A 14,917-nucleotide genomic window follows, 5' to 3' on the forward strand; every position below is an offset into this window, starting at 1 on the left:
ATTATGCACTATTACTGGTAGTCTGGTATTTAAATTAACTCTAGAAATGAGGCCTTAAACCCTAGAAATTAGGCCTTGATGGTGTGTTCATGTGCAGGCCTGTTTACCACAATTGTGACAGCTCGTGAACGCTGCACAGCTCTTCGTATTAAGAGGCGGAGCTACTTCACCCCTTCGCCCCCTTTCACCCAATGAATCACTAGCATCCTCAGGCGCGTCAGTGTTCGCCTGTTGTGATTGGCTGAGCCGCTTGTCAGTCATTTACAACCCCGAATCTTACGACGTGACAACGGCTGACGAGCACATAACGCGGAAACGGGCGAGAGGGTGTATTGTTAAAGCATGCAGCTGGAGAAGGAGGCTGAGATCGGCCTGGTTTGGTGTAGATAGCGATTCGGGGACCTGAGGGACCTGAGGGACGTGTCCTGCGCGGCTCTTCGCTCCTAACCTGACACATGTCCTCTGCTCCTGCGTGCCGGCTGGACTTTGCCTCCTTGTTGTTTCCATACTAAGCAGATATCAGCTCGTTTCTCACTTCCAGGGCGACCCTGCTTCCTCTGAGGACGGTACGCCGGGAAAGACAGTATGCAGGCGGATCATGGGCTGGTTAGAAGCGCCGGTGATGGAGCTCCGGATGTCAAGGGCGCTAGATGCGGTGCAGGCGCTGAGAGGGAGCCAGAGGAGGCGGTCCTGAGGGTGCAGGCTATCCGCGGAGCTAACGGGGACGAGGACTCGGAAGCGGAGTCGTACCGAGATGGACGAACCGGGGAGGTGGACCGAGAGACCAAGGCTCGAGCTTTCGCCTGGTGCCGAGACTTTCTGTCCGGTTCGTGGAAGAGCATCTCTGAGGCGGACTTCCAAATCAGCATCGTAAGGTATCCACGAAAGCAGACGGGTCTTAAAGGGGAACTTAACTGACAGTTTTAAAACTCTAAATAATTACATATTCATGATATTAGCAAAGCCTTTCAGAGTGGTTGGTGTACGAGCCTCCGTTCAGGAGAAACTCAGTGATTAGGAATGGTTTAGAATGGTGGTGAATGGAACCAGACGTCTGAAGACCTTAATGTCCCTAAAAGAAGCTCCCGTGTTGGTTAAAGTGGTGTTAGTGTTAATCCTGATATCTAAGACTTTGTGTTAATACAGTTCTGAGATAAGTGGGTGATGACACCGCCCTTCCCGTGGCAGGGTTCGAGTCCCTAGCGGGACAAGCGGTTGGTGTGGCACAACAGATAAAACCACTAGCAGCCAGTGAGCTATTACACCATGTGGGAGACCAGGGTTCGATTCCCAGTCTGGGTGACTATCCTGCGCTACACCAATAAGAGTCCTTGGGCAAGACTCCTAACACTACATTGGCCCTCCTCTGTAATACGAGTTACCTTGTAAGTCGCTCTGGATAAGAGCATCTGATAAATGCCATAAATGTAAATGTAAGCGCAACACATTGCACCTATAAGAGTCCTTAGGCATAGAGCGCTAGTCAGATACAGTGAACGTTAATGTAAACAGTACATGCAGTAGCTATTATTCACGCCTTACCAACTGACTTATGCCAACGTTCAGCTTCAATAGAAGGATAGCACTGAAGGGGTCCCATAGTTACACCCTAATGATTATAGACAATATAGACTCCTGGAGAGCCACACTTTGACTGTGTTGTATGTGTTGGCAGTGGAGGACTCAGCAATCTGCTCTACAAGTGCAGTTTGCCTGATCACATTAAGCCGGTTGGGGTAGAGCCTTCACGGGTGCTGCTCCGCATCTATGGGGCCATTTTACAGGTAACGTCCACTTTACCATTCTGCTTTCATAAAGAAGTGTAATGTATAGAACGTAGGGAAACCTGATCTGATCATGCCTATTTATTGTTTCTGTGTGTAGGGAGTCGACTCCTTGGTCTCTGAGAGCGTGATGTTTGCCATTCTAGCGGAGCGAGAGCTGGGCCCTCGTCTCTACGGCATTTTCCCAGAGGGCCGCCTGGAGCAGTATCTTCCTGTGAGTCAGGGAGCAGCCAAGTAATCTCACAAATAACACATGCTCCTCTGCTTCTCATAGTAAGGTAACAGAACGAGGTCTGGGGTGTAGAAGGCTCCATTGGAGAGAGTCTCACCAGCTCAGGGTTGTTCACATTGGTGAACAATGAAGACCTTAATGCCTTTAAAATGAGCCCCATTACAGAGATCTGTTACGCACAGCCATTAGAGTAGACCAGAAGCAGACAGGTCTTAAAGCTGAATTTCTAGTTTTTGTTAAAGGTTGCATAATTACATCTTTATGATCTAAGCAACGTCTTTCAGAGTGTTTTGCTGCGAAAAGCTTTGTTCAAGAGATGCACCGCGTTCCAAATTATTCTGCAAATGACAGTCGGGATAATTTCATCAAAGTCATCAGCCGTTAGAGTGTAAATCAAATTTTTATTAAACTATTATTAAGTACAACAGTTTCAAAGGATTGTATAGGTTGTAAAGAACTAAAAGTATTACAATTTGCAGCATTAAGAGTCATATTTACTGAAATCATAAGCTATTCAATCAAAATCCACATCTTAACAGGGTTAATATCGGACCCCTGCTTTGAGATCACCTTCACCATTCTTGCATGTATTGAACCTGGGAGCCTTCCAGAACTTCCAGCCTTCCCACCCTCATAGATCTTCTGCTCGAGGATACTACAAAGGTTCTCAATAAGGTTGCAGTCAGGGGAGGATGGTGGCCACGCCATCATTTTCTCTCCTTTTATGCCCTTAGCAGCCAATGGCACAGAGGTATTCTTTGCAGCATGAGATGAGAGAGTGCATTGTTCTCCATGCAAGGAGATCCATTTGCTACACAAGGCTCGGTTCTTCTTTTTGTACCATGGAAAAAAGTGGGCAGTCAGGAACTCTTTCTGCATACTTTGCAGAGGTCATTTTCAATTTCTATCTTCAGGGACCCTAAACCAGCCTCTCTCCCCATGATTCCAGCCCAAAACATGGCTCCGCCACCTCCTTGCTGATGTCGTTGTTGGGACATGGTGGCCATCCAATTCAATTTAATTCAATTCAATTCAATTCTGGTTTGCTTTATTGGCATGACTGTCTGAACAGCAATGTTGCCAAAGTATACAAATTTACATCTGAACAATATATTAACAATAAAATACCAATAAAAAAAATAAACAGCTATATATAACTAAAATAAAAGATAACTAAAATAAACTTTTTTTTTTCATTAAAACTGTAAAACAATAGTAATAGCTAACAATATTCATATACATTCTTATTTATAGTAGTTTTATTATGGTGGGTGGGGTTTAATAGGGTGTGAGTGGAGTATATGTGATAGCGGTGGCATGTTATCACATATTTGGTGGCGAGAACTTGAACTTTGACCGCTTCATCTATCTGGACCATCCAGGGTTGCACAGATCTTATCAGTAAATAAGACTGTTTGAGATTTAGTCTTCATGTTTGTCTGGACCCACTGCAACCGTTTCTGCTGGTGAGCACTGGTTAGGGGTGGCTGAATATGAGGTTTAGGCCTCTGGAGCATCCTACACCTTGAGGTTGGCAAGACTCCAGAGGCACCAGCAGCTTCAAATACCTGTTTGCTGCTTTGTAATGGCACTTTAGCTGCTGCTTTCTCTTATCTGGCAGAAACCTTCCTCATTCCTGTCTGTGCTCTGAATCAGCCACAGATCTCTTCACAGTACGATGATCACGCTTACGTTTACGTGAAATATCTAATGTTTGCATACCTTGTCCGAGGCACTGCACCATTTGCGCCTATATCTTTCCCATATTGCTGGAAACCTGTGTCCTGCTTAATAACGTGGAGCATTCTTCCTAAGTATTTTTTCTTTAATTGGGCTCACCTGGAAAACGAAGTATCCCAGGTGTCTGAGATTGCTTTCAATGATTTAAAAAGCCATGAGACACAATAGCATCCATGAGTTTTATTTAAAAACAATAAAATAAATTAAATCTTTATGACCCTTAAATCCATTTGGAACGCAGTGTTCTTACCAGTTTTTAATTTTACAGTGGTGGTGAAACGAACCAGATGTGTGAAGACCTTAATGCCTCTAAAAGAAGCTCCCTGTTACACAGAGTCATCGCTATTTCTCTTCTTGATGCTGAAGGCATTGTTTTCAGTACAAATGATATGAATGAACAGAAGAAGAATCTGTGACCTATGTTCTGTTACCGTATTATCAGAAGCGTGGTACTGGTCCTCTGTGCTGTGGTGTTGTATTGCTGGGCTTATTAGTGTATTAATTGACCTCTATCTGTGGTCCAGAGTAAGCGCTTGCACACAGAGCACCTGCAGGTTCCAGGCATCTCAGCTGAAATCGCCAGCAAGATGGCACGATTCCACCGTATGGTAATGCCCTTCAATAAGGAACCCAGATGGCTGTTTGGGACCATTGACAGGTAAAGAGCTGCACAGACATTAATGTTTAAGTTCTTGAAGTCTTGACGTTCTCATTAAATTGTGACTGACCTAGAGGATGCCCAGAAATGTCCCGTACAGAAATATATGGAAAAATACATCAATTCAAATATGACATATGGAATATATGGATCTATCCAACCTACATTTGTTAATAACTGCATAAATACACAATCTATCCAAATGTTTGTGGACATCACTTCTAATTAATCCATTCAGCTACTTTAAATTGCATCATTGCAGATATAGAGGGGTGTATAGCCCCCAGCATTGAGCTCTGGAATGGGGATGGTGATCATCCAACATCCTGACCTCACTGAATGCAATCAAATCATCACAGCAATGCTTCTCCAAAATCTAGTAGAAAGCCTTCTTCCTTGAACAGTAGAGACAGTTACTCCAACAAAAGCCAGATAAACTTTTTTTAATATCCTTGATTTCAGCAAAAACTATGATTGAGCAGGTGTCCCAATACTTTTGTCCATATACATGTCAATGTACAGCATATGCCTAATCCTGTAGGATATATGTGCATATAGGACCACATATCAGATTTCCATGTGGGGGGTGATGCTATTCTAGCACTGTAAATGTTCTTCAGCTGAATCCTTAAACCAGGTCTAGTGTCTGTGCCTGTCTAATCCGTGCACATTGGTTTTCCTCGTCACTTCGCTCTGTAAAGCTTACTGGTTCACTGGATGGAACGGAATGTGAATGCTATTTTTGTCCTCTCGTGCTCTTCAGGTACATGGAACAAATAATGAATATTAAATTTGTACGTGAGGCTCACATCAAGAAGTTCAAGAAGCTGATGAAGTTCGACCTTCCTGCTGAACTAGCCAGTCTGAGGTGAGAAGAAAAACACCTTTTTCACTGAGGTTAATATTTCCATCCTCTGTATAGTAGCCTGGCACGAACACACACACACACACACACACACACACACACACACACTTCCCTCTGCCAGAGCCCAACATTAAATAAGAATTATTAGGAATAGTGCAGCTGAACTGCATCAGTCCAAAAACACTATTGATTGATCTGAAGTGGGTGAGGGGTTATCAGTGTTTTACTGAGGAAGTCAGAGAAAGTGTGTGTGTGTGTGTGTGTCAATCAGGTAATGCTATCTTATCATCTGTCTTACATAACAGTAGTTCAAGGTCTATGAATGGGAGCTATCAGGGTTGGCATGTATGTGCGTGTGCATTCTGCACATACTCAGCCCTCTCAATCAATCACACCCAGCACACACATGCCCATGTACACACAGTGCACCAAGTGCACAGTGGTGTTTCCCTCTCCTAATGGAAAAGCAGAATGGGGTACAAACATTACCATGTCTGAATTTGTCATTTTTGAAGGATCTTCTGAACGTTTTCCACTCCATTATTGTTCACCAATACTGGAGAAACACAGCAGACGTTTATCAGACACTTCATAAGACATACTTTGTACATTTACACCGAGGGCCCTGAGGAGATTCACTTCATTAGAAAGAAAACTCCGATTTAGGTTCCCAGGGGCTTTAAGGTTTTTGGGTGGAATGCGCGCTTGTGTAATTACCGTATTTACCCTAATATCACGTACCACTGATTCTCCATGCGACTGCATGCACCAACCCGGGACCCTCCGTCCTGTGACCTTACCATGTGTCAGAACTTCCTAATGAATGGACTAATAAAATTACTTGTAATAAAATCTTTACCTCCATTGAAAGATACAAGGTTTTTGCATGACAGCTCTTATGCGAGTGTGAGTGTTAAAATCTGCTAATAATAATGTCATTACTCTCTCTTTCTCTCTCGCTCCCTCTTATTTTAGAGCACTGCTGGCAGCAACTCCTTCACCTGTGGTGTTCTGTCACAATGACGTCCAGGAAGGTGAGCGTCCCGCCCTCCATTCGTTTACATGTACACACACTCACCCGCCCTTAAGTATGTCCATACAGTCTTATGCAAAGGTTTACGCTAGTGCGTAACACCCTCAGAAAATCAGAAACACATGCAGTGTGAGCAGGGGTGCCCAAACATTTGCACAAGACTGTATTTAAATCATGCCCCTAGTTTCTGTGCCTAATAGGTAGCACTGATGGTCAGACTGGTGTCTTTCACAGTGTTGTACACCAACAAACTGCACACACACACACACACACACAATAGCCTTTGCCCTCGTTTAGCCTCAAACACACATTTCCTATAGGACTGCTCAAGCTCCGGCTCTTTTTGTAGGGAACATCTTGATGCTGGAAGGCAGAGACCCGAATTCATCCGATAAGCTGATGCTCATAGACTTTGAGTACAGCAGCTACAATTACAGGTATTGTATTGAATAGCACTGGAAGAGCAAAATGCGGTGCTGTGTGCCCGAATCCAAACTGCATTATTAACTTAATAAGAACCGAATGTACTCTAGAACCGGTTACCCTGTTGACTTCTGCTCTGCGTGATGTGTGTTCCGTGCAGGGGGTTCGATTTTGGGAATCATTTCTGTGAGTGGGTGTACGACTACACGTACGAACAGTGGCCCTTTTATAAGGCAAACCTGGACAACTATCCAAACAGAGAACAGCAGGTGAGTTGCTGCCATGGTAACCACAACCAAAAACATGCCATTATCTTCAAAAAATCATTTCATTTGTGTTTTAAGCTTTTGAGATTATTCAGGAGTGCTCTCAGGGTTAGTGGATTTGGTGTCTGCGCATGCCGTTCTAATTCAGCAGTGCATTCAGTGAGTGAAATTGAGCTCTAGAGGAGACAGTAAATGATAAACAGAGGAGACTCTGACAGTAAAGAAGTTCAGTAAATTACAGAATTAATATTTGTTATTTATTTATTTGAAACGATATTTTTTTAATTGTTGTTTAACAAGAGAACATGGCCATCCCACCCTCAATCCTACCCTCCCCTGCTGGCCCCTGCCCCCTACAGCCACTGGACAGGGGGGGAAACGCTCCCCTCTGCAAAGCTCTGTAATATGTCATGAATGAGTCTATTCTAATGAAGATGTTCAAGCTGGAAAATGTGATAACTGATAGGGAGTTCAGTTGGAGGTGATAAATAATTGCAGTGCTTCAGTATTTCACTGCTCCACTGTCCTGGCCTTGACCCCATGTATAGGCCAGGAGCTGTTGAAAGTGCACAAGTGGGGTTCCAGCGTTTTACTAGAACAGTGTTCACATGTCCAGAAAATGTCCAGAAAATGTCCAGAAAATCAGGTCCCAACATTATCCGGAGTCGCCTTTTCGCAGGTTAGTCGCCGTCATGGTAACCACATAAGAAACATGGCATTGCATGCCATGCCGAGATCAGGATCGTGGGGCAGATCCAGTAATATTTTAATGGGTCGGGTATTGGCTATTTTAATCTCAAGCCAGGTCAGAGCCTCTTTTTTAACTACGGTGTACAATCTCAGAAGGTAAATAAAAGAGTCGAGAGTCTGCAGTGTGGAGCTATTTTACAGTGGAACATGAAACAGACAACTGACCCTTTATAAAAACAATCACTGAAACGCTCTGTTTTACCGGCGGGAGAACCGGAGAACCGCTCGTCTTTCTCTGTTCTTAAACCAGCACTGAAAAGCCCATTCGGAACCGAGTGGAGGCTAATGCTAATGCTAAAAAACACAAAATCACAGCACAGTCGGTCTATGATTGATGGTGAGCTGCCTTCAGAACGCTAAGAGTGCAGGGCAGTGACAAAAATAGTGCATTACTGCATTACTTTATAACGGTATTAGGCTGTGAGTTTGCCACTTATTTAGTTGATTTTAATATTACTAAAAAAAAACATATATAAAAGCATTAAAGCTGTGTAAATGTGTTCTTATTGTATCTTTGAAAAATCACGCCATCTAATGGAGTCAAGTAGTATTACTGCGGATTGTGACATTTTAATCAACCCATTAAACCTTATGTAGAGGGTTCAGTTAATATTCCTAAAGCCAAAACAATTATATTGCTATTTAGTTTACCTAAGTTTGTGGAGTGCCACAGAGCTCTATTTTAGGGCCTATAAAAGTGATGTAAATATAATGTCAGTGGTGTGTGTGTGTGTGTGTGTGTATATATATATATATATATATGTGTGTGTATATATATATATATATATATATATATATATATATATATATATATATATATATATATATATATGTAAATGAGCTCTATCGCCTTGAAAGCAGCAGTAAGCCCTAATCAGCCTAAAGTGTCTCCCCATTCCTCTAAACATGACTTTTCTCTTTGATTTTCAGCTGCACTTCATCAGAAACTACTTGTTAGAAAGTGATGATACGGTACATGAAGACCAAGCCAAGATCGAGGAGGACATGCTCACTGAAGCAAACAGGTGGGATTAAGTTTTAGGGATGGCCTGAAAAGTCTAGCCACAGTCATGCTGTTCTCTATTTGCCTACAGTACATTCACTATATGTCCAAATGTTTGTGGACTTCTAATTAATGCATTCAGCTACCTTTACGTTGCACCCATTGCTGACAGATGTGCAAATGCACACACATACAGCTTGTCTAGACTCTGTAGAGATGTACTGCCAATAGAATAGGACTCAACATAAACTATTGGCACCATGCTGTCTAATACCAGGTGTGAGCCAGAGGGGAGTGAGAATTGAGCTGTGATGCCTGTTGTAGGCTAGAGGGGTATAAAGACCCTCAGCATTGAGCTGTGGAGCAGTGGAAGAAGAACTGTGTTCTCTGGAATGATGGTGGTACTCCATCTGTAATTTTTGGGATGAGTTAGGGAGTTGGGGATAAGGTGGGGTGGTGATCATCCAACATCCTGATATCATTTACAGCAGTGCTCTTCCAAAATCTAGTAAAAAGCCTTCTGCCCTGGACAGTAGAGACAGTTACTCTAACAAAAGCAGGAGAAGCTCTTTTAATGCCCTGAAGAAACAATTAATTAGCAGGTGTCCCAATACTTTTGTCCATATAGTGTAGATGTTCAGAGTCATTGTTCTTAAAGGAATTTGCTATAGATGGGCTGATTATAATTAAGTTTTAATTAATCTTTCTCACCCTTCACATCCACAGGTACGCCCTTGCTTCTCATTTCTTCTGGGGTCTGTGGTCGATTATTCAGGCCAGAATCTCCAAGATTGAATTTGGATACATGGTGAGTTCTTTTTTTTATTTTTTCAATTTAAAACAACATTTCATCATATTAAATCAGTTCTTTCGTCAAATCAGAGCTCTTTAGTTGTGCTCATTGCTCATTTCACGACCAGTACAGAAAATTGTTTATCAGCTTTTTCTCCTGCAGAGGAATAAAATTCATTTGAGGACTTGTTTGGAATGCTCTACCAAACAAATCCTACATTTATTTGTCTCTTGAATAGATTACACATGTACATATACACTATATGTCCAAATGCCTGTTGACATCCCTTCTAATGAATGCATTCAGCTACTTTACATTGCACCCATTGCTGATACAGCTGTACAAATGCACACACACAGCTCGTCTAGTCCCTGTAGAGAAGTACTGCTAATAGAATAGCACTCTCTGGAGCAGATAAACATCATGAAGCTATTGGCACCATGCTGCCTAATGCCAGTTGTGGGCTAGAGGGGTATAAAGACCCCCAGCATTGAGCTGTGGAGCAGTGGAAGAAGAACTGTGTTTTCTGGAATGATGGTTGGTGCTCCATCCAGTACTTTTAGGATTTGGGGATGATGATGTGGGGTTGTGATCATCCAACATCCTCACTGACGCTCTTGTCACTGAATGCAATCAAATCCTCCCAGCAATGCTCCTCCAAAATCTAGTTTAGAAAACCTTCTTTCCTGGACAGTAGAGACAGTTCCTCCAACAAAAGCAGGATACACTCTGTGACGGGCTGTGTGTGTATGCTTCTGCATTTGCCTTCCTGCCATTGTCAGTAATGGTTGCAACTTGAAGTAGCTTGAATGCATTCATTAGAGAGGTGTCCACAAACATTTTGACACACAGAGCAGATTAATGACCAAAACAGCCCTCATTACATTACTGCCAGTAAGTGACATTGTGCTGGAAGTGCTTTAAACCGCTGTGTGTATGTTTGCTCTTTTCAGGATTACGCCCAGCACAGGTTTGACTCCTACTTTAAGCAGAAAAAGCTCTTCGCCTGACCTCACTCTCAGAGTAACACTTTCCAGAAGGATCATGCTCCAGTGGAGTGCTTCTGATACCTCGCATGTCCCCTCATGTCTCTCCGTTCTTTTTTTTCCTTATACATTTCCTTATAAGTATCTTATACATTTCTACTGAGCTTTCCTTTTACTTGCTTGGAGCATAAATTTAATCATGAAAATGAAATTTAATCCAAAATGAAGTACTTGTCGTCCTGAACGTATGCTTAATGTATTTTAAGTATTTTTGTAATTTACTGTATTTTATTTATTTTAACAGTTCTGAGCTTTTAACGAAGCTCCACATTCTTAATTGTTAACCGTATGTGTTGGTTTGTGTATGCAAGAAGGTTTGGTCTTTTTAACCTTTTTTGTACTAGGATTATATCCGTCTCTGCAGTCCTTCAGTTTTAGTATAAACAGGAGGGTCCAAACTTGGCATTGGTATGTTTATATCCTGGTTTTAACCGCTGCGGTAGGCCTGCTTTGCCTCTTGTCTGCAAACTAGAGGCTTTGAGAAGCACACTGTGTTAATGATGCCTTCATGTGTAGTGCAAGCCAGTGATCAGACAGATGAAAATGAGGACCATGCATATATTTATGATACTCAGTATGTTAAGTTCCTTTATCTCCAAGCTGATTTTGCTCTATTTGTCCCCTTTTTGACTGTTAACTTCCTTTGTATGACTGAAGCCCTAATAAGGATAATCTTAACTGCTCTGTTTGGCAGTTTCCTAATTTCTAGTTTACCATTGCAGTCACATGTACATATGGCACATAGTCATAGGAATAAGTCACAGTTGAAGCAATACTGTATGCACTGGCCTACCGTAGTAATAGCGCATCAGAGATGGGAAAAGTTCATATTTGTTCATAAATAAATTTAAAAAGTTGAACTGACATATTTTAGATTCATTAGATTCTCAGTTGCAGGGTTGGGCCAAATCCTTGCACCATTTTTTTTTTTTTTTTGCTTTTCCTGATCAAGCATACCTGCTTCACCTCACCTGTTAATTGCCAGGTTTAGTAGGTCTATCAGAGCAGGGAAATCGGCAAACTGTGCTGGACTCTAGCCACTGTTGTCCAACCCTGTTCTGTGGGGGTTCTGGGGAGTTGGCCAGCCAGTCAAGCACAGTAATATCATGGTAATGCCATTTGGGAGCAGGGTTAGCACAGTGGGCAAGTGCTAGATAAGGGAATCTGCATAAGGCTTTTTAGCAGATGGAGACTTGGAGTTCTCTAAAATCTCCTGGCAGACTTTAGGCTGCCTTGACTTTGGACTTGATAAAACTCAGTCGGCCAACGCCAGCAGATGACCTGGCACTCCAAACCAAGCAATCCCAGACTGTGGACACTTCACACTGGACTTCAGACAGATTGGGTTCTCTTATCTGAAAAAAAGACTTTGGACTGCTGAGCAACAGTCCAGTTCTTTTTCTCCTTAGTTCAGGTTGGATGCTTCTGCATCTCTGGTTCAGGAGGAGCTTGATATTTTCCTGGTCTGTGTGGGGTGGCTCTTGATGCACTGACATGATGACATGATGACCACCCTATCAACCCTGATGTTTTGGCATCTTTTCCTCTAGCACCTTTTCCCCTTCCAGACAACTTTCCATTAATATGATTAGATACTTTTTATGAGTTCAACTTTTTTAATTAAATTAGGAACAAAAAATCAACTTTCTAATTTCTGGAGATGCACTAGTACAAACTGGGCCTAAAACTGTAGCACTAGTGTAGACCTCTTCGACCTGTAGTTAGACTAGAGATACAGCTTTTACACTTTCAGATGTGTCCCAGATAACATGCCCATGTGGGGCCGGTATGGGTAGTCCCAACTGGCAACCGGAAAGTTTGGTCCATGGGTTCCATGTTGGCCCCACGTATAGATGCCCACCAGAGTCCAGAAGGGGTTAAACATGGGCCTCATCTGGGTTGTACACTGCAAATAGGGCCTGGATGGGTCCCCTGTGAGATCAGGGATTTAGGAAGCTGAACTAGGTCCCAGTTTAACAACACATGTACAAACCCACCTAGCTCACGTTCCACCCATGTGAGCCCCACCGGAGCATGCTGGCTAGGGTACCACATCTAAAAGTCATGTTTTTACCTGAAACACCTGAAGAACTCAGAAGAACTGAACTGGATCAGTGTTCAGTTTCAGAATGTTGTATGAGAATGCTTCAAAACCTGGATGCCAGTTTTACAGTAATTCCTCTTTAATGCCTTCTGAGTAACACAAAGCCTGTCTGCTTGCCTATATATATATATATATGTATGAAAAGCATGTGTTAAGCTAGTTTACTAGCTCAGGATCAGATCTTCGCTTTAGCTCTTTATGATGTCAACACGCATTTCTATGAGAGTTCTTACATTTCATCTAATTTTGTTTGTTCTGTCCATATTTATTAACCTTTCTTAATTGTCCAAAGCCAAGCACTCTGTGAATACCAAATGTGAAATCAACGAAATGATGTACAACCAAAATATACAAACTCAATCTTCTAGACGTTTGGAAGTGCAATTGGTAAGGTTTGCGTCCCACCAGTGTTTTAATGGATGGTTTGATTTTGAATGGAAACTAATGCAGAGCGCCTTTACTAGTTCGGCTTATGAAGGCTGGGAGCCGTGAGAACTCTGGGGGTAGGACTTTAGGCTGGAGTTCACGTGGCTCCTGCTTTGTGGTAGAGTGGAGCTTGGACTGAGAGACGACCGGGTTAAAAGGGAGGAGACGGGAGCTCGCCGTAGAGATGGAATTTATAGGATGTGAGATGTTCTTCCCCTCCCAAATTTAGTCATTTCAGAACGTCACATTCTGGGAGCAAATTCTTACTGGGAGCGTTTGACCCTGATGATGCTCTTCCAACTGGTCCCTTTTCTCCTAAATGACTGAATGACTGCAGTATTTTCACATTTCTGACATTGGTTTGACCTGATTATTATTCATACCTCAAAGATGGTGAGAAGGGACCATAATAGAGTATAGGAGTGGGTCAAGCATGTGGAGATATGGGCGACGTATGGCAGGAAAAGTTATGGCGATTCTAAGGGCCTGTGACTGACAGGGGCCCTAAAGATATACTGTGGCAGAATTGTTTATATTGTGGAGTCTGGTGTGATATCTTTTAATGGGTCCCAAAATCTCTAACAGCATCCCTTTGTGAAGATATGCTTTCGGTATATGTTTGTGTCCAGTGTCCATTAAAAACTTGCTTGTTTTTCTTTTGTTTTTTTTTGTTTTTTTTGTTGTTTTTTTTGTATCTTCGTGTTTCTGTTTCATAAACCCTGTGTTCTGCCAGCAGGTAATCAATCCCTAATAAAATATACAACCCAAAGATTGTGTAATTATTACATTTGTATACTCTTTGAACCCTTTTTCATATCAGCCGATTAAATAACCTATTACATAAGACTTCCAAATGTACGCTACGTAGGCAAAAGTATTGGGACACTATACTGCTAATCTATTGATTATTAAAAAAGAGTTTATCCTGTATCCTGTCCCTACTATCTAGGGAAGAAGGTTTTCTACTAGATTGGAGGGGCATTGCTGTGAGAACTTGATTGCATTCAGCAACAAGAGCGTTAGTGAGGTCAGGATGTTGGGTGGCCACCATCCCACCTTATCCCTAACTGTAGTATTGGATGGAGCACCACCATCATTCCAGAGAACACAGTTCTTCCACTGCTTCTCAGCTCAATGCTGGGGGGCTTTATACCCCTCCAGCCCATGCCTGCATTAGGCAGCATGGTGCCAATAGGTTCATATTCATCTGCTCCAGAGAGTCCTATTGTATTGGCAACACTTCTAACTACTCTACAGGTTGTAGACAAGCTGTGTGTGTGTGCGTGCATTTGAACATTAGTGTCAGTAATGGGTGCAATTTAAAGTAGCTAAATGCACTCATGAGAAGAGGTGTCCACAAACATTTGGACACTTAGCATATCTTCAACTATCCAGCTCATCAGATTCCAATACAACACTGGAACAGAGGTCTGCAAATAGAACCTAATGCATATAATCTTTCCTACCATCATGCAGTGCTGCAGCGGCCCTGTATCCGGTGATCCAGCATGGCTGTGCTGTGTCCTGTTTCATTCCAATGCCATGAGCACTGGACTTCCTAAAATAGCTCCTCTGCAGCAGAGAGCCTCCATACTGAGCTGCTGCTGCTTAGCGGAAAGAAGCCTTCAAAACAAACAGGCCTGCTCTGAAAGACAGACCAGGGGCTGGACTGATCGACTAGCCAGAGACTAAGTAAGGTGACTGGGGCTTAAAGCATTAGCAAGGCTTAGCATTTGTTAGCTTTTTAGCCAGTGCAGCAGATCTGATCCATCCGTAATGTGAGCATATTAAACA

General features: G+C 42.6%; 1 protein-coding gene across 1 annotated transcript; it reads left to right on the forward strand.

Annotated features, from left to right (window-relative positions):
• Positions 1-286: 286 nt before the first annotated feature.
• On the forward strand, positions 287-13,892 carry chkb (choline kinase beta). Its single transcript, XM_072694644.1, has 11 exons — positions 287-875; positions 1,676-1,784; positions 1,885-1,998; positions 4,281-4,414; positions 5,178-5,282; positions 6,255-6,313; positions 6,662-6,749; positions 6,896-7,004; positions 8,682-8,776; positions 9,481-9,562; positions 10,501-13,892. The coding sequence occupies exons 1-11, from the start codon at positions 586-588 to the stop codon at positions 10,555-10,557; spliced, it is 1,242 nt and encodes a 413-aa protein (XP_072550745.1). The 5' UTR covers positions 287-585; the 3' UTR covers positions 10,558-13,892.
• The last annotated feature ends 1,025 nt before the right edge of the window (positions 13,893-14,917 follow it).

The sequence above is a fragment of the Salminus brasiliensis genome, chromosome 13, assembly GCF_030463535.1.
Source record: "Salminus brasiliensis chromosome 13, fSalBra1.hap2, whole genome shotgun sequence".
Taxonomy (NCBI): domain Eukaryota; kingdom Metazoa; phylum Chordata; class Actinopteri; order Characiformes; family Bryconidae; genus Salminus; species Salminus brasiliensis.

What these genes read in the sequence shown, in the direction of transcription:
- chkb (XM_072694644.1), top strand. Translation starts at nt 586, where the DNA reads ATGCAGGCGGATCATGGGCTGGTTAGAAGCGCCGGTGATGGAGCTCCG. An exon ending in GCCTGGAGCAGTATCTTCCT is followed by an intron (nt 1,999 to 4,280) that starts GTGAGTCAGGGA and finishes TCTGTGGTCCAG; the next exon opens with AGTAAGCGCTTGCACACAGA. An exon ending in ATGCTCACTGAAGCAAACAG is followed by an intron (nt 8,777 to 9,480) that starts GTGGGATTAAGT and finishes TCACATCCACAG; the next exon opens with GTACGCCCTTGCTTCTCATT.